At 37.5% G+C, this 26,454-nt stretch overlaps 1 protein-coding gene across 1 annotated transcript in view; it reads right to left on the bottom strand.

The window, feature by feature from the left end:
• LOC149533398 (myosin-3-like) overlaps nt 1–26,454 on the bottom strand; it is a 166,088-nt gene that overhangs the window by 31,540 nt on the left and 108,094 nt on the right. Inside the window, exons 15-16 of the mRNA XM_089806981.1 lie at nt 25,523–25,600; nt 25–180 (exon numbers count right to left, since the gene is read on the bottom strand). Coding sequence (XP_089663107.1) covers nt 25–180; nt 25,523–25,600 — 234 coding nt within the window. The remainder of the gene's footprint in view (nt 1–24; nt 181–25,522; nt 25,601–26,454) is intronic.

Below are 26,454 nucleotides of genomic sequence, written 5' to 3'. Positions count from 1 at the left end.
GATAACAAATAACGAAGACTGTACCTCACCAGCACAATGTTGAACAGAAAATACTCTCCCATTTTCTTTGAAGCATAACTTTCCACCTAAATGCAGCTTAAGTTTATTGATTAGTGTTGAATCAGTCCCTTCGGAAGCTACAGACTCTTCTTCCAGCAATGAAATTAAACCCACAGGATTCTACATTATCAATATTTATGTGTCATTAGTTTATCCTGCAATAAGTATCTAACCCTGAATTGAGAAGGAAAGAATAGAAAATTGTAGTTAAAGATAGAAGTATCTGAGCCAATAACCAAGTCCCTTATCCCTTATCTCTTCATGTAGTTGTATCATGAAATTGAATGGCATATGCAATTACATTAATGTCCTGATCCTAGATAATAAAAGATGCTCTTCATGGATGATGCAGCCTAATGCAATTATTGAATTTTCCGGTACCTTATTCTAACATAAAACAAGTGCTGCTTCCAAATCTGTGCTTTACATCTTTTTTCCATAAATATCATTTATAGCCCAAAGAATGAACATGAGGATTTTGGAGTAGAATGAAACAACAAAACAAGTGCTTAGGAATACAATAACTAGTAATCTGTAAATAGTTCAACCAGTCAAAGGTTATCAGAGAGTCTAATCCAGGCATCTATAGTTAGTGCATTTTAAACATCAAACGGATGGATTTGAAGCCAAAGATAATCTTCTATTGTGAAGACTATGGTGCTAAAAACACTATCAATTGAGCAACAACAGTTGAGAAAATTTATATAGAATTAGGACACTTCCTAATCTGTACATGTACAATATTTTAGCCTATGTTTCTATCATGGTTAGTATTTGTCATTAACTAATCATGCCAACTGCTTCCCAATAAGACATCAAGTTTGTTTACCCTAGTGGGGGTAATAGAAATTAATGCATAAATACAAAGTAAGATATTGAACACAAAAATATAGAGCACTCGGGAATGATTCATATTCATTAATTACCTAACATAAGATTACATCCATAATAATCAACATGCCCTTTCACATGAAGAGGATTCATACATATACTACTCGAGGGGGTGCGAGGCAAACTGCTGCACCCGTATATGCCAAACTGCCTAACTACCCAATTTCCTGATAACATCATCCCCCCAAAAAGAAAGTCATCTTTGGAGACAACATACAAAATGTCTAGAACGAAAACACAAAATAGGCATGATGTTTTACATTCATGATGTTTTACCAACTAAAATAAAAATAGGTCCGAGATATATTAAATCAATCAGAACCACAAATACAAATAATAACTTGGGCCAATATTAATTAATTAAAGCAACTAACTAAAGGTCCTTTCATTCTATTAATTGAATTTTGGGACCAGTTAATTAATTAATTAAATTAAATTATTACATTCAAATTTAGGGACATGACAAATCCTCACTACCCAAAATTGCTTGTCCTCAAGCAATCCATCATCAAACGAAACACCAACAGCTCCTAGGTCCCAAATCAAACGCACAAGCAAGACAAGTGAAATGACGTCAATCCTCCGCAGCACCACATTGCTATCTAACTTTCATTGCGCCACTTTGATATAAATATTATCGTATCCTAAGTCACAAGGGACCCGAACCAAACACGCATGCAAAAGGAGTGAATGGTCATCAAACCTCCCTTGCACCACACTATCATTAAGCATCCTCTGCGCCACACTGATATAAATATTGTCGTAGCCTTCACCAGGATCCCAATGACACAAATTGATGAAATCTTTCACGTCATTATGTTCAAAAATCTCTTTGGGTTCGGCCATGCACACAGATGCTAATACTAGCACAAACTTAGCCACTGCCACAATCACAATGACCACTATTATATTTCTGTCAAATGAAACCTTGATGAAGAGAGCTATAGTGGTGAGAATATCAATGAAAGGGGCCTCAGCAAAGAGTACCCCAGTAAAGGGAACCTTGGCAGAAAAAAGCTCAACAGGGAGTACCTTGGCGACAAATATAATTTTAGTTGTAGATAAAACCTCAATGGGACACAAAACCCTGGTTGAACCCTCGATGATGGATAGAGCCTCGACAATGAGCAATGTCTCAATGGCGCCAACCGTGGCTATTGCAACCGATGCAGCCACAATGACAGACACACCATGATGATGGAAACAACAATGACGTTGTCGACAGACACAACTATGGCGACGAATACACACTTGACGATGGATACAGACTTGACTTTGTTGACAGACGCAACGATGGTGATGAACATGATGATGGGCTTGGCAATAGACACGGTTGCAATGACAACAATGGACAAAATGAAGATGACATACATGACGCCGACAACAATGTCAGACATGGTAACGGACAAGGCGACAATGATGACAACGGATACAATGACGATGACAAATATGGTGACAATGACAATGGACACAATGACGGTGACAAACACTAACGCGATAGACACAAACTCGGCATCGGTAGTGGACACAACAGTGACAGACACAAACACGATGATGGACATGGACTCGGCGTCGGTGACGAACACGACAGTGATGGATACAAACTAAGTGATGGACACAGACTCGGCATCAATGACGGATACGAACTCAACAACCGGTGATGGACACAACGGTGACGGACATGAACTCGACGTGGACGCGTACTTGGTGTTGATGACGAACACGGCAATGACAGACACGACGATAGTGATGGACACAAACTCGACGACAGAGACGGACTTGACGTCGGGGACACGACGGTGTCGGACATGAACTTTGCATCGGTGACGGACATGATGGTGATGGACACTATGGTGACAAACACAATGATGACAAACACAACAATGACGAACACGACAATGATAGACATGACAGTGACGAACACGAACTTGGCTTCGGTGACAAACACAAACTCGATGTCGGTGACGGACATCATGGTAACGGACACGACAGTGACAGACACAAACTCGATGACGGACACGAACTCGGCATTGGTGACGGACATGACGATTATAAACACAAGGACGATGACAAATATACATCCTTAGCAACAGGCAAGACCACGATGATGGACATTACTTTGTGACAAACACACAACCTCGACAACAAACACATCCTCCATGACAGATACGACCTCGGGCACAACTTCAATGATGGGCACAACTTGATCTGTCCATGTCTTCACAAGATCCGTGGAAGCAACTTCATTCTTTTGGTGTTCTCCCCATGTTGGTGTAATAGAAAGATTTAGCAAATCCTCTTGGAGCGGCCTTGTAATCATACCTTCATTCTCCTCATGTAAAGCATCACCCTTATCGTTGTCAGTCATTTTCTCCCACTTTGCAAATGAGATATTAGTTTTTCTTCACAATGCTTGAAAACATTACTAAGCAATCTATATGCTGCTATAGAGGGAATACATTCTAGATTATGAATAGCCCATAACATAGATGTGATGGGTTGGGATATTTCATCCATCTCTTCAATGCACGAAATCATAAGATTCTCCATAGCAACTAAAATCTTAGTATCATGATCTTCCTTGATGGTGAACATGAAGTGATGAAACATATCATGGACCAAATTTTGCAATTCGAGATCTAAGAGAAGGTTACTTTGACATTTGCACAATTCCCCAATATTGTAGATCTACCAAAAGGGTCCCTACTGAAGTCATTAAGACTCTAAAAGCTGTCAACTATCAATTGCAATATCTTTATCATGGTGCTATCATCATAGGGTGCTTTACGAGCCGAAATTCTCAAGATCTCACAAAGACATGCTGCAACTGCCAATCTTTTATCCTTCTAATGGTGTCTCAAAAGCTTGGGTTGAATTAAGGCCTCCTTACTTGGCGAGAGGATTCTCTGTGTAAATCTTGAAGGTAATTGGTTCACCTGACACAAACAAACTTCCAATATATCTAATGGAAGATCAACACCCTCACTGAGTTATTTGCCAATCCTTTGTAGTGCCTTCAACCACCACTCTCCATTGTTGTTTCGGGCCATAGTGTGATCCAAGTACCAAAATCTCTCAATCATCCCAGCAGGCTGGCAAGATCACTAGCTCTGATACCACTGTAATGTTTCGTTTTAGAGTTACCTTATGAAGTCTCGTAGTATGCTTTAGGTAGTATTTTTGTGTGCTTCAGGTAGTTTGGTTGTGTCCTCCAAGTAGTATCTCTCAGTGCTTCAAGTGGTCAGTGCTTCAGGTAGTTCTCCCTTAGTGCTTCGGATGGCCAGTGCTTCAGGTCAATGTTCGAGTAGTACGATATTATCTTGATGGTCCTATGGTAGAGTCTAATGATCTATTCAACTTGAGTTCCTGATAGCGAGTTCTAGAATGCTAAATGTTCGTATGGACGGGATTGCAGGAAGGCCATACAGTCATACGGTGTTTGGGGAAGGTGTACGGTAGGCGATTGCTGAAGCAGACGGTGTACCGATCTTCTGTTGTTTATCTTGGTGACCGTACAGGAAGGTAAGAAGTTCGTACATTGAAGCTAGAGGATCGTACGGTATGTGAGGGAGCAGATAGGTACACGTAGCAGCAGTGGATGAAGCCGTATGGTAGAGATGGAGGTCGTACGGTAGAGATGGAAGCCGTATGGTAGGCCTGAAGGCCATACGGCTACACTTTGAGACCGTATGGTAGGCTTGTGAGTTTGTACGATTGAACTTGAGGCCTTCCAAAATTTGGAGATCGAACTGTATTCGATATCAAGACAACACACTCACCAAATATGCTATAAAATGATAGAACAAATAATTCAATACAATTCCAAATATATATATGCATCAGACACAAAGATTGTGCTTTGATGTGCTAGATTTGAGCAAAGTGTTATAGGCAATGGAATAGGATGAGGGTTGAATCCCACTGAAACTGGACAAACCAAAATAAGGAAGGTCTTTCACTTCCGAAATGGCGAACAACAAAGAATCCCAACGGAAATTCGCAGTACAAAATAAATAATCAGAATGCATGCCTACAACTACATACAAGTGGTGCTTAAATACCCGTCGGGGAAAACCTTTCTGAGGGTGTACAAAGATAGCCGACGGCAAAACTTACTAACTAAAATAAAAATAGGTCCAAGATATATTAAATCAATCGGAACCACAAATACAAATAATAACTTGGGCCCATATTAATTAATTAAAGTAACTAATTAAAGGTCCTTTTATTATATTAATTAAACTTTGGGACCAGTTAATTAATTAATTAAATTAAATTATTACATTCAAATTTGGGGACATGACATCTATCATCTTCCTTAAGGAGTCTTCCAATTCTTTGATACAAAAGATTGGCATCTGTATAACCCAGTGAATCTAAGCTCTTCGTAAGTGATCTTTGATCAATCGATTAAATGGAGTGTCGTGAGAATCAAACCATCATCAATCAAGGTTGTTCAACCCTTCAAAAGTGACTATCTAAGTCGTCACAGGATCTTTTGAAGCATTTCTCAATGCCATCTTTTGTCCCTGAAAACTTGCCCTTATTTTCTTTTCCGTTCCTTCTGCAACACTAACACCTAATGACAAGGTTTGCACATGCTTATTTGCATTCATTTTTTTGTTACATGAATCGCCTGCTTGCAACTGTGCTTTCCACCTCCTCATCCCAGTCGACAGCATAACTATTTTGTTGTTTGTCATTGATGCAAAAAACCGTTAGGGTTGTATGCTCTTGGCCTTCGTCCTCAGTAACCGTTGTACAGTTTCCATTTCCCAAGTCCTCTCCTTTCCAAGTGTGTCCTTTTCCAAGAGATTGCTTGCTTCTTTACCCTACCACGGCTATGCGTTCTATTTCCCTTCTACGCCTATTCCCTCTTGATGTATAGTTTATGGATGGTAGGAGTTTTTGACCACCGCTAGTTTGCGTGACCACATGGAGACTTCTCAATGTTGCCCTGTTATTGCTTAAGCGACATCTATACACTCCTTTGCATCCTTCAACTTCTTGTTGTGGTCGTGCGGCTTAATGAACTGCCTAAAAGTTCAGCAAAGTCTTGTACACTCCGTGTTGTGTTGTGTCGTGCCTGCCTCGATTTTGGAAAGTTGCTCCCCAACGATCTATTTCATTATCCCACAATGCGTTCCTTCAACATTCGTTTTGAATAGAGTTAGCAACTTTGCTTTGTCGACATGCCTTCCTTCTCTTGTGCCTCACCTGATTGTTTTAATTCTACACGGTCCTATGGCTTGACTATATCCCCACGTTTTTATTTTCCCTCATGATGTGATCTAAATAGTATATTTCGTGCAATTCGCTAGTCATACAGCTTCAATCAAGTTTGGTGCCTTTTGTGAAGCCGTGTGGAATCTCCTACCTTGTCTGCACAATTGCCTTGCCTACATGGTATGAAGGTTGTACGGCTTTTTCCCTCTCCACTTGCGTTTAGGGAAGGCATATGGTGGTTCCCTTCTTGAGTGTCACATGACAATACTATGTTGCCTTAGCATTGTGCGGTGGTGTCTTTCTCGCTATGCAGTGTGGTTGTGGAGCTGTACAATGGTTTCTTTGCTAGGTTTTGCATGCCACACGACAACCATCTATCAACACCGTTCACCGTGATACCATATGGTGGAACACACTTTGCCTGGTGTCGTACAATGTAGCCATTGTCCTCATGTTGCTCACCCCAAACATGTTATTCGATGCTTTTGCTTCTTATGTCTTTCAAAATCATTGTTCAGCCAGTTATGTCCATGTTGTGTTGTCATACAATGAGTCTATATTTCCTTTCCTAGCATTCCTTACGATGACGGCGAAGTTGAATTCGCTTTCCCACTCATGTCGTACAATGTGATTTTAGTACCTGGCCTTCTTGGGTCTTTGTGCCTCTGATGATATATCTTCAGATTCAAATTATTAACTAGGTTTGCGATCTCACATCCATCAACAATCCACAACTTGGTTGACCCATTATCACCAACTTCCCTTATTTTGTATGGTCCTAATCATTTCACTTAGAAATTACCAAGCTTAGTCTCGTTGCATCCATTGTACTTGAGGGGTAAATGTCTCGGTTGGAACCTCGTTCACTTCATATCTTTATTGTGCCATGCTTTATGGCTTAATTGTGCCACTTCTGTTGCCCATTGCGCCATTAGTCTTCGCTCATCAAACTTGTTCAATTTATATAACCTTTCTCGGAGGCTTTCCAAATCACCAAGTCTATTCTTCAATTGTTATCCGAAGGCTCAGAACAATAAAATTTGTCAGTACTACTGCTTCTTGTCCTTCCATTAATTGGAATGGTTTATGTTCTGTGGTCACCTTATATGTCATACGGTAAACCCATAATGTTGATAGCAACTTATCTTCCCAGTCAGCCTGCTCTACCCCGCATGACTTCTAAATTATTGATACAAGAATCTTATTAGTTGTCTCTGCTTGGCCATTACCTCGCAGGTAAATTGGACTCAAGAGGGAGTGAAAGAGTTTAAACTCAACTATGAGCAAACGGATGACATGATTGACAAAGTGAACTCCCCTATTACTAGACAACTGGATAGAAATGTAATCCCATGTCATGGTCTGCTCGTAAATAAATTGTCGTACTTATGGTCGAGTTGTCTGATAATCCTCATGCTTCTACCCATTTACTGAAATAATCCATTGCTACCACCACATACCGACATCTCTGATTCTTGCTCACCTTTCGTGGTCCAACAAAGTCCAAGCCTCATCGTTCAAACAACTCTTAGGCTTGTCAGGGGTTAAGCAGCATAAAATATCATTTGTGGTTTGCTCGTTCGTTGGTGTCAAATTGATCACCCATTCCCTGGCATCATTGTATAGTGTAGGCCAGGATAGTCTTGCTAGGACTATCCATGCCGTTTTATCTGGTCCCATATGTCCCCCTGTCAAACCATCATATGCTTCCCACAAAACACTGTGCACTTCCTCTTCCATTCTGCACCTTCGCAATACCTGGTAAAGGCCCATTTTTTCGTCCATTGATCAATTGGAATGTTCTGCTTCACAACACAAGCTTTTGTCGCTCTCTTGGCAACATCTCCTTCAAAAACTGTTAAGTTGACAAATATTCCACAATACTTTTGTACAACTCCGGAAGGATGGCAATATGAAATAGATGTGCATCAAGAAAGTCATTGATACCTTCTGGTGGCTCTCCTGATTTGATTCAAGAAAGTTGGTCCACAATAACATGGTTCTTCCCCGATCTTACGACAATGGTGAGAGTAAACTCCTGTAGTAGTAGCAACCATTGGCTTACACTGCCTTGTATTATAAGTTTGTTCACCCAATACAACAATGCCTAGTGGTCCACAAAAAATGTGAACGGCGTGGCCAACATATAGTGTCTAAATTTTTGTATCGCGTATACCATTCTTTTATGATGACTTTGTTCAAGCACCGAAAATTGACACAAATTCGGATTTGGTTGGTGTCCTTTTTCAATGTTATTACGATGGGCAAGACCCATTCACTTGTCTGGAACTTGAATATGATCCTTGCCTCAAGCATGCATTTGATCTCTTCATCAAACTTGACAGAATAACTTTTATTCATTTTATTCGGTCTTTTCTGCACAAGTATGACTCGAAGTAATTGAGGTATGCAATGTACATACATCTCTAGGCATATGCCCTTCTACATACTCTGTGAAGATTTTAGTTGTTGTTGCAGTCAATATAGGATCCCAATCATCACCATCCAATATGTTGTGTGGATTTTCTGCATCACCGAGATTAGTAAACCATACGGATGGTTCATCATACTTGATTGGCCTTTTGACATCAAAATTGTGGGCGGGACTTTCATTTACCAGGGCTTCACCTTCTTTATATTCTCCTAACTCTAGTGGGAACACATCCTTCTCTGCACCTTGGTCAAATTCCTCCTCCCCAAGCATATAACTATGAAAAAGTTCATAGTTCTCCATCTGCCAATGGAAGAGTCCATTCATTGAACTCCCATCATGCTCTAAGCATTTTTCAGTTCCAATACACCCTCGTCATTGGGCTCCATTTGATTTCTTCCTTCGTTTATCTAACCATGCTTTGCGTTTGATTCAAACTCCGAAGACGAGGCAATCTCTTCGCTCACCATTTATGTACAGAGCTTGATAAATAATTTTCGTCCCCCACTTTCCATCGACAACGTATTGTTCTTCCAATTGGGGTCTGCCTTTGCTAAGACCAACCGTCCCTTGCCGAGAATGGTATCATACCCCTCTTCAACAGGATCACGAAAAAGTTCAATACAAACCATTGTGTCCTGATAGTTAATTGTTGAGCAATGAGCATCCCGAGGGGTTTTATTCCATGTTGATCTGCACCAAGTAGGTCAAAGTTGGGTGGCCATAGGGTCGTCTTCCCTAGCTTTTTCCATGTCTGTTCTAGCAGGACGTTCACTCCTAACCCTCCCTCAACTATGGTGTCCATCAGAATAGTTCTTAGAATCCCCATTTCGACACCAACCAGGTGTCAGTGATTGAGCACGTGATCCATTGTGGACCGTCCTCAGATGTACGTCTTTTGTGCAGGACTTGTTTGGGGAGTGGTTGTGGGAGTGTTGCAAATATTCAATAATGTTTTCCTTAGTTGAGGCACAATCTGGAGAAGGTCTTAAATTTTAACCGGTACCTCTAATTGTAACATCTGCCGCAGTATGTTGTTTTTAGCCTTTGTCCATCCGGAGGTACTCACGGCCATACATGTATCCTTCTTTCCATTCATGCTTTCTCGATTTTTTCTTTTGCTTCGCGTACAATTTCCTTCTATGTATGAGGCTCCGGGTGCACCAATTTTTTCCTTGATTCTAGGTGACCACAAGTACCTTCTCTTCCTCAATATTGAGCAAATTTATGCCGAACTTCGAACAATTGGTGTTTTTGTGGTCTCCAAGACCACACCATCGACATTATTTCTAAGGTGTGTCTCTCTTTGTACAATCTCTGCCAAAGTGGTCGCATTGGCTACATGTTGAACACTGAATCATAGGCCAAACTTTTGAATCATATTGTATTCGATTTCTATTCTCATTCCCTCCTCTACCTTGCTGACAATTGTTACAATATTTGTCAGATGATACATTGTTGGTTTGTTGGGTCGGGTCGGGTCGGTCGTTCCAAAGGTAGATGGTTGCTCCTAGGTAAAGAGCACTTGTGTGGCTACGAGTCCTCATGTTGTATAAGAATTCCTTAGAGGAATGGCCCATCACTTAAAATGTCACAGATTAACTTTTTGAACCGTGACACCTTCATGTGCCCACTCTCTTTGCACTCTGTGCGCCACATCTCACCTTAGTCACTACAGCCTACAATCCCCTTCATCATTTTGAACTCCTTCAACATTCTCTCCATGTCCTTCTCTACTACCTTTATTTGGTTCATCCTCACTCTCACTACTACTCCCCTCTCTAGACAATTTGTCACTTTCTAACGAAAAATTGCTTTGTTTCTTCTTCTTCTTTGATGTTTTCCCTTCACTCTCCAAGTTCATGGCTCAATAATAGGCATCTAAGTTAGACGTTGGCGGTACTATCTTCATTTTCCTCTCTAGGGAGCCGTTCAATCCCTCCACAAACCATCTCTTCTTCAGTTTGTTCGCAGGCTGAGTGGCCACTCTCCTAAGTAATTTTTTAGCCTTTGGTTTTAGGCTCATACAGTTTCCTTCCCCTGCTTTGAATTATAGATCTCTACTACTACTCCATTGTAGTCTCGAAGCAGTTTAAACTCAGCTTGGAACTCTTTTCTAAACTCGTCCCACGAACTTATTTCTCTTTTATCTATGTTCGAGTACCAATCCACAGTAACTCCTCATAGAGTAGCCAGAAATTGCTGTACCCATTCGTACTTGTTTGTGACTGCATCAAATGTCCATATTGTTTCACATGTATGGAAGTGTCTAACGAAATCTTCCTTCCTGTCTCGAATAAATTTTGGTAATTTTTTATAATCGAGCATGTTTCTTCTCCTCGATTGATGCGAACCAGTTGATTGTGTACCAATGATTGGATTCCCGAACTAGTAGGATTAGATCCTAACGGTTTGCTTTGACCATTGTGCTGTTGTGTCCCTCCGACACTTATCCTTGCCTCGGTCTCTTAAACTTCCCTTGCCTCTTCTCCTTAGTCTCAAGTTTCCTCCCTTCGCGATGTGCGAGATAACTTTATGAATTTTTTGCGTCTCTTCAATCAAGTTCAGCCTTTGTCATGTCTCTTCAAGGAATTCTTTGCTACTTCTCACTCTCCGAAAAACTGTGGCCTTCACCTTCAGTGGTTCCTGTGCCTCTCACAGTGCCCCTTTGGTCACCCTGTGTAATGCCTCTGAGGTCCCCTACAAACAACCCGAGATAGAGAATGTCTCTTCTAGGAAGGACCTTAGAGGGAGCACATCATAGAAGATGGAGAAATAATTGGGGACTTGAGGATCCTCAAGATGGTTATCAAGCTCGATATGGAGAAGATTATAAGGTTGGAATTAAGATAGAGGGTAGAATAGTATAGTTAGATTTATTATTGTTTAATTTCTAATGTTTAATATGCAAGAAAAACTTGTCCCAAACTAACCCTAATAGTGGGGATATTACATGATCCTTGACAATTTTCAGGTTGACGTTAAATTTGTTGAAGATTGTCACTTCATTAAGCCCATATGTGAGGTGATGAGATTTGCAGATTCAACCAAGCCATACTAGGGAGAAATTTATAAAAGAATAGATCACATAAGTGAAACAGTTCAATAAAATAACATATGCAATAGATCTTTCTCCATATCCTTTGATAGAAGAAAAGATACATGCAAGATGGAACAAACTTAACATGCCCCTCCATTGTCTTGCTTATGCCTTATATCCAAATAATATGATATATAATTGACCAATCTCCAAATGCAAATAGAGAGGGTAATGAAGGGATTGTGGGTTGCACTAAAATAAATTTCTGTTAGAGGTGAGGATGCTTCAATTATTAAGACTCGATGGAATACATTTTTAACATGGACATGGTGATTTTTCTTTTGTCAAAGCTTTATATGATATGCATGCAAAGAATCACCATATAGTGATGTGGTGGAACCACAAAAGTGAATCTCCTAAATAGCAATCATTTCCAATAAGAGTGCTCGTGGTTTCGTTTATTCACTCAACAAGAACCGATTAAGGTCAAAGGAAGCAAAAACCCTTGTAAATGTTTCATAGCTCACTTCGCCTTCTCACTTGGGTGCAAAGGTCTCTTCAGCAAAATGGGTCAAATTTCACCTAATGGATATAAATGGCAGCATTGGAAGATGAAATGGTTGCCTCAATGATTTGCCCCCAATTCTACTACGAAAAAATAAACTTGCGCTTGAAAGTAACGAGTGATTGGAGAACTTCATAGTTGAGGACCTAGAAATGGATGACATAGAAGTGTAGACAATAAATTTCTGATTTCTGATTTTTGTTTTTTACAATCCCTGTCAACCTATCATGCTATCAAAATTGCTGAATTTCAATATGGATTATGAACTCTTCGACTTTTTCTACACTTCTTTGTTTGAAGTTACTTTACTGATGTTCTTGTTCGAAAGTTCAATGTCATGATATTTTCAATTTTATTCAGTCACCAAGTCACAGGGTACATGGAGACTCATTTGACTAAGTTTCAAAAATAGGAGATGGGGTTACTTGCATGTGCCATTTTATTTACATAATTTATAATTCTCAGAAAATATCATGACATAGAACTTTAAAAAAATGAATAGTAAATCAGTCATACAAGAACAGTAAATAATAAATGAAACTTCTCTGTATACCATTAAAATGAAAGGAAATCCCCTTATACAATCGTTTATGTCCCTCTCAAAATGTCTACAATTTCAGCAGATCCAATCAGCATGGATTTTTCTACCATCCAAATATAAGCAGAAAATTTTACACAAGCTTATTTTATTTATTTTCCTTCGTCTTTTTCCTTTCAATGTAACCAGCCCTCAGTTTTCTGGCAAGAGATCAATTTCTGGTTGGGAGATTCCGGAGATGGCAGGAGATGACAGCCAAAAGAACCCTATGCATTGTGAAGTTTCCGGAGATGTCTCCGGTACTAAAGACAAGTCTCCATCTTAGGGGTGGGAGACGAGTCTCTGGGTAACCATGGTTTTTTTGTAAAAAAATCTTTAACTAGCACCTCGCACCAATAAGGTGCAATAGCTATGTTGATAGTTAGATATACTCTCTGTTATTTATCACTAGGCAATGGGAAAAAAATTCAAAGAATTGGATATTACATTTGCTAGGAATGACTGTTTTGAATATACTTGATACAAAAGAAAGTGCAAGAGAAAATTGGATTTGTGTGAATGCATATAATTTACATTGACAAAGTTATGGGAAATACATTTGCAATACAAAGCATTTATACACATGTAAATTACATTTGTTATTTAAATTTGAAACTAAGTATTTGTACTGTTTGGCATGTCTTCAAAACCTGCTACACAGAGCAGAAAATTTATTAGTAGCTAAGATTAGTTGTAAAATTTCGAGAAAGATTATTAGCTGTCTAACGTGAGGGAGATATGGGCGAGAGCTTTGTACTTTAATTTATTTGAGAGAGATTTGTTGGAATCAAGCTTCCACTTTTTTGCCTATAATTGTATGCAGGCTGTTTTGCATTTTGGAGTAGCTCCCAAAGGAGAATATCAATTGAATGTGAAGGTCGTCTCAATGACCTAACTCTGGACATGGCTGTGAATGTAAGACCTTGCCTCTATATTCTCCCAATGTCTATTGTTTCCTTTTGTAGCGTCAGACTTCGATATTTGTGTATGGCTATAGCCCATGTCATTTCGAGTAATATTTACCTTCAACTACCTAGTGATATAGGAAGTATCGGTACAATTTTGGGGTTATTTTGGTCCCATTGTAGACCGTTGAAGTTTTCAATCCTTGCCACAACATACATTAGACAATCAGGTGGTATAGAATCAGGAACATAAAAAATGTTAATTACTTCATCAAGAGCTCCATTTACAAGCCCTGTTTGTGTCTGTATGTTCGTTGTGAGCATGATACCCTAACCTTTGCAAAGCAGCACTTGTTTTTCAAGTTGTTCACTACTAGTTGTGTTGTCTATTGGACTTTGGGTACTTGTCACAATATTGATCACAGTTGGACAATTTAACAATTTCAACATTCTTCTATTGTGTAACTCGAATAAATCATTGGTAGCAAATAGGTGTATTAAGTTCTCAAATGCTTCCTTTTCGTTTGTTGTAACATGTTTGTCTGTCTGTGTCATTAAGAGTTGCCAATCTTCCTAGTTCTTGCATCCCAAAATTTTGACCTATTTTAAAATAAATTATAGCCGTAGTGATGATTAGTTAAAACTATTGATTCCTTGCTCATGTGAAAAGGGTAGTTATACTTAACCGATTTTATTTCATATGAACTTGGTTAACAATTATTATGCATAATTGCTTAATGATGATGGTAGTTAGCCATTACTTATCATATGTCTGATGATGGTAGTTAGCAGTTGCTTGTTTATTGGACAATGATAGTTAACTATTTTTACAACTAACTATATTATAGGTTGATGATGATTTATAATGGGAAAACTTGTTATTATTGTGGAAATGTTGCACAGGTGGTTGTAGGAGTAGATGAAGTGGAGAAAGCATTGCTTAACGAAATCTATGGAATGGGGCACTACCTTAGTCCATGTAAGAATTTGGCTTAGGCCAGAATTCACCCAAGAACTAAAGAACTCAACACAAGCACACAGTAGACCAAAATAGACAGAGTATGATTAGAATGACGATATTCATTCAATCACTTGTTAAGAGTACACTAGGAGTGCCTGAATATAAAAGCCTCAGGAGAGCTTCTAGAATACATAGAAGTCAGCATTATGACATGTCATACAACCAGGCACATGTCCACCAGATATGGGTTATCCTCCATTGAACATGGGATTAAGTGCGATGATGTGAGGATAAACCTACAATGGTGTAGCACGCAAATCAGTGGTGTAGACAACATGTGCTAAATGAGGAGTGCGGATAACTGTGTTGTCAACATGACAACTCAATGAATGATGCATACTCCTGTGTTGTAAACACCATGTGCATAATTAGAGTTGCGTAACTCAATGAGAGTTCACAAACTCCTAAGTGTCTCACCTAAAATAATAATAAAATAATGCAAAATAATTAAATAATGCATTAACCTAACTAAAACTTAAGTAAGTGTAATAAGTAAATACTTATTTACACCAACACCCCCCCTTAAGTGCAACTTAGGGGAATGCCCTGAAGCTTACGAAATCTAGGATGATATGCAATATGAGTCCCGACTACTAGGCCATGTTAGGTACCCATGTACATAATGCTATGCAATCTCCCATAAAGCGGGGAAAGAGGGAAAACCTTATGGGAAAAACCCTCCCCCAAAAAGAGAGATAAATCAAGATGCATGGATGGATGGAGTAATCAAGACCCCCCCCATTATCACATACATCCAGTATATACGTAAGAGAATGATGAGAAGAGGAAGAGAGACATGATGGGCTCCCTCCCCCCCCCCCCCAAAGAAGAATGTTGAACAATGACTGCTCCGATGAAGAAGCTGATCCAAGACTGCAGAATGGTGTTCCTCCCCTTAAGAAACAATGCCAAGGGTACAAATGAGACACTTCCGCTGTGCGTGGAAAGAATCCCATGGATAAGTGATCTCTCTGAAACCTGCTCAACTGGCTAAAGAACCTGTCCCAAAGAACTGTCTGTCTCTGCAACTGATGAAAAACCCTGCTGCAACTGCTAATCATAAGTATCCACAATCACTTCAACCTATGAGGATTAATGATGTAGAGAATGAACAAGAGAGTCTGATGGAACCCTCGTGACAACTGAAGAAGGTAATTCTGCATCAAGAAGAAGAGGCAGATTACGAATACTGTCCCCCAAATCTGTCATTGAACCTGTATCTAGAAGACTGGATGTACCCTGTTGTTCTAGACCTATCACTGTGGCGATGTATGCATGTGGATTGAACCGATGAAGTGACCTCTCACTGTAACTATCGATAGAACCCCACGTGTTTAAATCTATTGAAGCACTATCGCTGAAATCACTATCAGTTTCCACACTGTATGATGTGCGAAGAGGAGTAGAGGACAAGCTTGGTGAACTTTTCTCAAAGTATACATCCTTCTCCAAAAATATCTGATGTGTCTCTGGATCTAGAAGTCTATATGCCTTCACACTGTCTTCATGACCAATGAAAGTACAAGGTCGAGATGACTGTGCCTTGCATCTCCTGGAAGATCTGTTTGCCCATGCAGGACAACCGAAGACTCTGAAGTGTGACACAATAGGTTTTTTGCCACACCATGCCTCAAAAGGAGTTTTGCTATCTAAGGTTGGATGAGGAGAACGATTAAGAATGTGAGTGGCACATGAGATTGCTTCGACTTCTAATGATGGATCGAGAGACTTGGCATGTATCATGCAACTTGCCATAGATTTGAGAGTCCTAATCCTCAATGCTGCAATATCTGTCTTATGCGGACTAAATGTTGATGGAGTCTGAAGATCAATTCCCTCATGTATGCAAAAGTCCTTAAGTCTTCTGTTCACATCCATGTTTCCATTGTCCATGCGGAGTACTTTGATGGCCTTTTTGGACTTCCGTTCTACATGAGCCTTGAAGTTTAAAAACTTGTCCAACACTTCATTCTTACTATACAGAAAGTAGACCCAAGTGAACCTTGAAAAGTCATCAACAAAAGTGAGTATATAGTGACCCTGTCTAGCTGCAAAAGGACCTGCTAATACCATGTGAACCATTTGTAGAACACCTGGTGCTCTTGAAGACTTCCCCCTTTGTAACTTCCCCTCTGGATGCATATCCACTGAATCTGTTGAACATTCACCCTTAGAAAAGTTGATTTGAGGTAGACCTTTCACCATGTGGTATTTGCAAAGTTGTTGAAGGTAGTGGTAGTCAAGATGACCATAAATTGAGATAACAAGGCTTTTGAAGAAGACTTGGGTACAAAATGCGAGAAAGAGTACAACCTTTTGTTGTGATTCACTTTCCCCACTGCAACCAAGGAATTGTCTCTAAGACTGTGCACTTGAACTGAGTCTCGAAAGAACTCAACTCTGTGTCCATCTCCAAGGTGAGTGATTTGGTAGATTGATAAGAGATTTGAACTTAGATTTGGAACATAGAGAACCTCTTGAAACTCTCCATTTTCCATTTCCACGTTTCCTTTCCCTTCAACTTCCATTTTGCTATCATTCCCCATGAAGATGTGTGGTACCTTGGACTGCATCATTGAAAAAAAATCTTCCTTTGAAGAACCCATGTGATATGAGGCACCTGAGTCAAATATCCATTCCTTTGAAGAGTTTGCATTTGCCATGAATGCTTGCCCTTTGCCCTTTGAATCTGAAGATGACCCTTTATCCTTATAAGCATTAGGCAATGGAACATTATGTTTCTTCATGATGTTGGTTAATTCATCAATCTTTTTGAGATAACACTCATGCTCTTCATGACCCGATTTCTTGCAATAAGCACACTTCTTCTTCTCCTTATTGTTGTCCCCTTTCTTGTTGGAATTCGAGGACTTGCCTTGTTGATTAGATTGTGGTGTTGTCTTTTCTGCATCCTCAAATTTATCTTTCTTCCACTTCTTCTTACCCTTTCCTTTATTTGAAGACTATCCAGCTGAATGTTGAGAATCCTCATTGTTGGCCACCAATGCTTTAACTGAGGTGATTTGAGAATCCCCATTGATTTCAACTTCTTTTCTTCATCATCCAACAATTTAGCGTATTCATCAAAAGTGACTTTCTTGTAGGCAGACCCTAAGGTAGTCTTTGTGGTGTTAAAAGAAGATACAAATGTGGAATATTCTTATGGCAGCTTGTTATGTATGAGATAGATCAGTCTGTCATCTTTGATAGAACTCCCACAATCAATAAGCTTTGTCCTTAATTCATTCACCTTAATGATGAAGTCTTGTATTGAGTCATATGACTTAGGATCTAAGGATACAAGCTCATCTTCAATCTTGAACACATCCTCTTCAAACACTTTCCCATAAAGGCTTTCGAGGGTATCCCAAGCTTCCTTGGATGTAGTACATTTCTTGATTTAATACATGATCTTATCATCTACCCCCAAACATATATCACCTAGGGCTTTTCTGTCCATTGCTGCCCAACTTGAAATATCACTTGCTGATACATTATCACCTGCTGGTTTAGGAAGAGTACCATTTACATATTGTGAAACTCTATTATGCATTAAGTGATACAACATTTTGATTGACCACGAAGCATGGTTATGAAGACTTAATTTAGGAAACTTAAAGTTGCCCATAATGCAGAAAATGAAAGAAAATTGCAAAAAAGAGAGAACACAAAACCAAGAATACCCCCCCTTTTCACTAAATCAAGAAACCCCCCAAAAATAGATGCTTTGGGCACTTTATCAGTAGTGCGATTACAATGGGCCACTTGCCAATTTTGGCCTTCGTGGACTTCTGATTTTGCTTGTTACAACCTCTTAATAGAGTACAAATCTGAAACTTTACAAAGTGCTACAATTCTGAAGCATTACAAAGCAAAGAAGGCCCTATTGCTGAAAGTGACAATTTTTTCTACACAACCCTACAATCTGATGGTAGATCTAGAAAGTAGACGAAAAAATACGCACTTTCAAAAAAAAAAAAACCTGTTTTCGACTCCAGATGTGCCCGTATGGAGCATTTGAAGTTGCAAAATGTAGGATTATCCAGGTACAGTCACCAAAAAACGCAAATTCTGAACAATCCGTGCACCAAAACCAAAAAATAGCTGCACCATTGAAAAATTTATAAAATTTTACCCAATTTCAAAAAAAATCGCACCTGATTTGGAGTCTAGATGTGCGAGTTATGGCCTCTCAAAGTTGGACTGCAAAAACCAAAATGAATTTAGAGAGGGGTTGCATCAGAGAATGATGGGGTTAAATTTGACAGTCATACAGCCGTCGCAGCTGATGTAATTTTCCCTGGAATGAGGTTCAAACGGGTGTCAATTTTAATCTTAGAGATAGGATGACGTCAGCGAAAGCCAGGTCCACTTGAAGACATGGCAGCTGATGCGATCTTCCGTACTGTACGGAATTGTACAAAAATAGATGGTGTGGCTTGCCTAGTCAGATGTGACGTGGCACTGTCATGTTGTGGCAGCAAATTAAACAATGACACATGTCCAGGTGCGGATTGGTTCGCGCGGCCGATGCTGTCCACCGTGGATGCTAAGTAGGACTAACTATATGCATAGTCACTACCGCGTGTCGGTGAGCAACGTCACCGAAATTGTTTTCTGTTGCCGGGATTCGGACTGCGGTTGCAGAGTACGATCTTTCGCGCCGAAAAGTGGGGATTTATCCCACATTGAGTGGGTGAGTGTGTTATGCACAATGTAAATACTACGTGCTGCGAAGAAAAATCAAATTGCCTGACGGAATAAGGGCTTGGCTGCCATTAGGTGGAATGCTGCCATTAATTAAATAATGCATTAACCTAAGTAAAACTTAAGTGTAATAAGTAAATACTTATTTACACCAACAGTCCATTTATCCAATCGACAGGTATGACCTCTAACTACCTTAGTAAGGAGCTACCGACTGTATAACAAGGTACATACATTGGACACACATGAGCTACTTGGACATCATTTAAAATATTTAAATATTTTAACATAATCAAATTCGTACCTTTGATGGTCTATGTTGGCATCCTCATCATTTCATTATATATATATATACACAACTGCACATATGTATAAAGGTATGGTTCCACCGTGGTATTAAATTATCCAAGCTCGTCTCTATTAATATGCGTATACATACATACATGCATGTATATCGAGAGGATATGAAGACAAAATAAATTCTTCAAATTATGCACATATATAGATGTGTATCCTAATAGGTATAACCTTGGATACAATGATAGTATGATGACATCATTCGAAAATAATATATATGTGCAAATAAATATATATATATATATATATATATATATATATATATATATATATATATATATATATATATATATATATATATATATATATATATATATATATAGTTATAAATTATTCTTTTAATAAGGAGTCCTTCAAATTCTGTTTTTAAATTATAAGTCTCTAAGAGGGACGATGAGTACACTTGGCGATATTTCTTTCTTTTGAATCGGTGAACCAAGAAGTCGTTGATCTTGCTTGCAACTGCGATCTTGGGCAGCAACTTCAATTGAAGCTTTCTCTTTTGTTTAGACATATAAGCTCGACTGTATTTCTTTCAGCTATCATCGATACTACTCTCTTCACTTCTTTCTTTTTTGTGTTCTTACTTCTTCTATCCGACCCGATATTGAAATTGAATCCGAGCTTGTTGTTTCTTTGGTGAGGGACTCTGTATCCGATATTCGTTTTGACAACCCAAATCATTGAGAGCCGGCCAATCGGGAATAACCAAGTTCATTCCATCATTTTTCAGGTTATGAGAATAGCTTCTATTCTTCTATCTAGTATATATATTGCATCTGAAATCTAAATGCAAGTGGGTTCTAAAGACAGCCAATGTTATTTCGTTAATGCATAACTGTGAAGTAAACGATGAATAATGAATAGTTCATTCAATCAAACTTACCAAGTAATCTGACCATGTTTGAAATTGAAACTGAATGAATATGCAATATTTATGTTTCCATTCTTAAATCAGCTTGTCCTTTAATTCTGAAATATAATTCTTTGATTCTTTTGAGAGAAGTCCTTGAGTCACAAGGACGACTTCATGCTAGTACTAAATTATTATCTTTCCATCAGCTGAGTTTCAACAAATGAACTGATTTCATTAATGAACAAACACCAAGGACTCACCCGGGCTGGATGGCCAAGAAAGAGGATGAAGAGGTAGAAAGTAAGTTCTACAAAAACAAGGAACAAGAATCAAATTTGATATGATAACTTTAGCTTTAAGAACTATCAAATAAGCTCATGCATGTCCAATCTACTTACCCTATTGTCAAGTCAAGCAGTGGTGATCATGTATTATAAACCAATCTAAAACCTTGGCCAAGGTCATTGAAGGCATGCTTGCCTTTTATAGATCACATGATGTTGATGGCACCAATTAATCAGACATGTCTGTCTATTACTAAGCGGAAATTCTAAACACTAGTATAGCTCACATGGTTGGACTAATAGTGCCCCAAGCCTAGCCCCAGGGTAGGGAGGACCTTTCTTGTCAAAAGATTGTGTGGGGATTTATATGGTCCGTAGTTGGGAGGTTAAGCCTAAGCTAATGCTTCTCATCTTATCCAAAAGCTGAGGCTTGCACAACAATTACAAGACTCTCTAGTTAGATTTGTATGTTCTTCTACCATTCTTTACTATGCATTTACTTTCTCTTGTAATTATTGAATATCATAGAATTAATGGTAATGATTTAAGTTATTTTTGTAATTATGATAGAAATCAATTATTTCAATTGATTGTTGTTACAGTTGTTGTTAATTCAATTAATTTCAGATGAAATGGAATTAAAGATGTTCAATTCGGTAATTTGGATTTGAAGTATTGTTTTCGTAGCTGTTTTAATTCAGAATATAGCTCTATCTTTTTAGTTAAGAAAATTTGTTTGTTACACTAGTATCACTCTGCATTTCGTATATTTTGTAGTATTTAACAAAGTTTTGTTAACATTGTTTGTAAGGCAACAACTATCGTGAACTACTCTCACACGTCATGGCATGTGAATGTGATGTGTATATAGGCTTGTCCAGCACAAGTGGAAACTGTGAAACTCAAATAAAGCATAGGTGCTCAATTTGTCAAGATGTCTAATGTTTATTTTTTATAGCAACTTTGGCCCTATGAAGCTCATTTCATCAACAAGAATATATTTAATGTCCTTTAATTCCTCTTGGAATGTTGTAAATGCTTTTCCTTGCAATGGTTGCATTGCTTCAATTGGAATTTTGAGCATTGAATTTATTGTCATTGCACACATGTTGAATGCAGCAACTTCTACAGGAGCTAGCGTGAGAAGTTGGCTTTCCCATTGTAGTATTTTACTCGAGCACATTTCATATGCAAGTAGGATTTCATGTAACAGTTGTTCCTTGAATGATCATGTAAAGTGGTTTGGTAGAGGAGCATTTGTTGTGGTTTGTCATTAAGTGTTATCTCTTGCTTTGTTAACAATGGGTAGCCTGGAATATCAGCGTCGGACACCATGGTATTATCTTGACCACGTGTTTTATACGCATTTATGTCATGTCCCCTAATTATGGTAATATAGGTGAATGAAATAAAATAGAATTAATTATTTTAAATAAATATATAAATTAAGTTATCAGAATAAATAACTATATATAAATGATGAGCAAATATAATTATTAAAATATGTTTAATGATTTGATATATTATTAAAGAAACAATAATAAAATATTATTGATATAATAATAAGATGTTACTAAGGTAATAACTAATAAAATAATAAGGTCAAATAAATAATAATAAATAAAGATAGAAATTAATATAATAATCAACGACAATCAATCTTATAAATATATTAATAACACTTAACCTTAATGAAAGACAAATATGTTAATAAATGAATAAAGTATATAGACTCAATTAATAATCAAAATATTGATTAGTCGTGAGGTAAAGTATATAGACTCAATTAATAATCAAAATATTGATTAGTCATGAGGAGTCGTGACTCATGGGTAAAAAGATATAAGTATCAGGAGAGTGAAGAAAACTTAGGGAATAGATATGAAGATTTAATAAAGATCATAGAACTATAAATCTGAATGAGAAGATTTATGGACCAATTTATAAGAAATGTATATTTGAACTGAAAATTGAACTCAATATATGAAGGGGCATTTCAAATTATGAAATGTGTTGAATTTTATATAAGCGTTGAGGTATCATAATTTGATCTCATCTTTGGCTCGTATCAAACTCGCATCTGTCAAGTATGTCCACTTTATTTAGGTTGTTATTTGTGAAAACATTCCCATACATTCATCTGTGCTGCAGTCCCCAAGTTCATGTCATTGTTGCCCTCTTCTTTTTCTTTCAGGGTTGCTTGTTCTTAATGGATGCAATTGATGTGCCATACATTGTATTTGGCTGCATTTATTTGCATTCAACTTCAAATTATTGAATTCTTGGCAAATCCTATGTTATTTTCTATATGGCAAAAATATTTATATAAGAGTACCTCACTCAAGAAGAATATTTCGAAGTGTTTTAGGTACTCATAGAGGGTGGTGTAGAACTTTGGGTAAACATTGACAAAGGCTTTCACCTATCTCTATTTCCTGTTGTTGTGTCTACAATTTGCAAAATAGGAGCAAGTATTATGGGAAGTAATTGGTAAAATACTTAATTGTTATTAATAGTAATCAATAATCAATAAATACAAATGAATAAAGGATTTTTTTTAGGAAACAATCGCAAAGAATAGAAAAATTATATTCTAGCTATCATTTAACTAATAGAAGCAGTCTAATATATACAATAGATTACAAATAGAAAACCATTAGATAAAATAGAATCGACCTATTTTCAATATACCCGCCCCCCCCTCCCCCCGTTATTGGTTAATCTATCCATAACACCAAGCTTTCCTCTGAATTTGACAAACTTATTACAAGAAGTAACTAGTAAAATACTTACTTGTTATTAACATTAATCAATAATCAATAAATACAAATGAATAAGGGATGTTTCCTTAGGAAACAATCGTGAAGAATAGGAAAATACTATTCTAGCTATTATTTAACTAAAAACTAACAAAATATTAGAAGCAGTCTAATATATACAATAGATCACAAATAGAAAACCATTAGATAAAATAGAATCTACCTATTTTCAATATATCCCCCCTTATTAGTTAATCTATCCATAACACTAAGTTGTCCTCTAAATTTGACAAACTTATCAGGATCAAAAGGCTTGGTGAGAACATAGTGCAGCCTAGTCCGTTGTAGGAACATAGTGCAAGTCTATTGTGTCATCTTCAACCAGCTTTTATATGTAGTGACAATTAGTGCAAGTCTATTGTCTCATCTTCAACCAAATTTTATATGTAGTGACAGTGAACATCCACATGCTTGGTTCATTCATCAAAGATTGGATTCCGTGCTAATTTGATAAAGCCTTTCTTATCAACAAACAAAGAGGTCGGTCATGATCTAGAATAGGGTGTAAAGAAATGAGGTGTTTTACCATGTCAAAGGAGAGTAGTTTTCTCATGCTAATCATTCACAGAAGAACCTCTAGTTAGTCCCCACTATATAGTGTGTCTTTTTATCACAATAGCTAGCACATAATGCATTTTTTAGATAGTTGCATGTGACACCGCTAGTTAGACTAGCAAACATATATATTTGAATTTTTATCTTGATACGAAAGATGGTATTAAAGGATTTTGTATGATTTGTGAGATACAGACACATGCACGAGAAATGCTAGATTCCGTATGGAGAGAGTAGGCATGAATTCTATGCTTTTTTTTATGTCCTTGAATAAAATTCATTATATAAATAAGAATCAACATAATTCCCATAGATTTGTGTTATGAGGAAACTATTATAAGTAATTAGCATAAAACATTGTTTCCTTTTGATCCCTAGCTTAGCAAGCACGCCAACTATATTCTTGCACTCAACTTATGGCTACAATAGACAATGTTTTTGAATATTTTAATGTTTGTATTGAATGAAGTGCATTGTTGTGGCTCTAGGTGAGAAAGATAAGTACTATAAATGTGTCAATAGATGTCATTAGTTGAAGTAGTACTAGGATGGGTGACCTCCCTGAAAGTCCTCGTGCTTCATTTATGTGAGCATCACCTAAATGCAAAAGTGTTCCATTCATTCGCATGAGAGATGGGTTCTTGTGAACCACTACTGACGGAACATGGATCAATGAGTTTGACTTGAAAACTACACAATTATATCCTAACAAGAATATCACAGTATAGGTTGTTAGCTAGTAACTGATAATCCCCTGCCAAGACTCAGTTAGACAATATCACTCTTATCTTTAAGAACAATCACTAAAGTATAGAAAGTTGAATGTTGTCACTAAAGTATTTCTAACTTAGATTTTTATCAGCAGTTGGCCCACTTTGGAAGAATATTGTATATGGATTTAATGTACCTCCTTTTTAACTTAGGAAGAAGTAAGTCAACATCTAATTATGGCCAAGTTGTCAATTTGTACAACACAAGAAAATGTTTTGTCATACACAAGATACTCCCCAGCTTCAGTTGGCATTGACTTGTCAATATAGGTATCCTCCTACAAGTATAGTTGCTACAAACCAACATCTTTTATAATATATTCACCTTCAACTCATCTTCTAACATTTGCAACTACTCATTTGAAAATATACTACAGTTTCCAAACTCAAGTATTTATATGTAATTGAAATATTAGAGACTTGAACTTGCACAAAAGGACTCCAAAATCATTGCAAACCTTCTCAAAGAGATCTAAACAGACTTGATTGTCCTCAAACTCAACTCTAGTCCAATCAATGCCTTCCAAAATATAATCCTGCAATTTAAAATATCATACTTTTTAAACATGAGAAAAAAATACATCACATAAAATCCAAAAAATACAAAATTTAATAACACTTAAAATTTAACATCATAATATATACTAAAAAACTACTTTGTCCAATCCAATTAGTGTCATGTATAAAAAGTATGAGGCAGAAAATCTTTTTGAAAAACCGTGAGGAAATATGGCAACCCACTGTATGACACACAAGCATGAAGGTAATAATGAATCTTAATATTTCTTTCTAGATTGGCCTACATGAAATAAAGACAACGAGAATTATAATTATTAATTTAAAAGCAATAAATTTGTTTTTAAGTTAACCATACAAAAAACTGAGTATAAATTTGTTAATATGTAAAATTTTTGCTTTAAACAAGTTATACAATCCATAGTTTTGATTTACATGATATTGTCACCTTTTTCAATTTTAGCGTGATATTCCAAACATCTCTTTTCATCAGCGTGCATGAGTTTTGTTTTTCTTAGCCTTCATGCACTTGAACTTCTGAGATTCACCGTGGTTGTGAAGCATACTTCTGTGAACAAATACATGCTAGTTTACCCTTGGTTGTCATTTCCACCCTATTGGTGTCCATTCTGTCTATTACAAGATTCTTAACATGGTTTCTCTGTGCTCATTTAAGTTATGCATGAATTCCATGTTGAATCCTAGACCATTCGTGGCAGGATTAAAAAGACAGATCTGGAGCAGCTGCAGCATCTCACTATAAGACTCTGGAATATAATATCTGAAATATAGACTGTACTTTAGAGATACCATTCAAAGGCCACGTCCAATATTGTAAATATGAGTAGGTTGTGAGATCCATTCACCACTGGTA

This window comes from Cupressus sempervirens, chromosome 10 (genome assembly GCF_028749045.1).
Source record: "Cupressus sempervirens isolate cs-2001-9-10 chromosome 10, ASM2874904v1, whole genome shotgun sequence".
NCBI classification, from domain to species: domain Eukaryota; kingdom Viridiplantae; phylum Streptophyta; class Pinopsida; order Cupressales; family Cupressaceae; genus Cupressus; species Cupressus sempervirens.
Note: the sequence above shows the minus strand (reverse complement) of the source record. Positions and strands in the feature narration are given on the sequence as shown.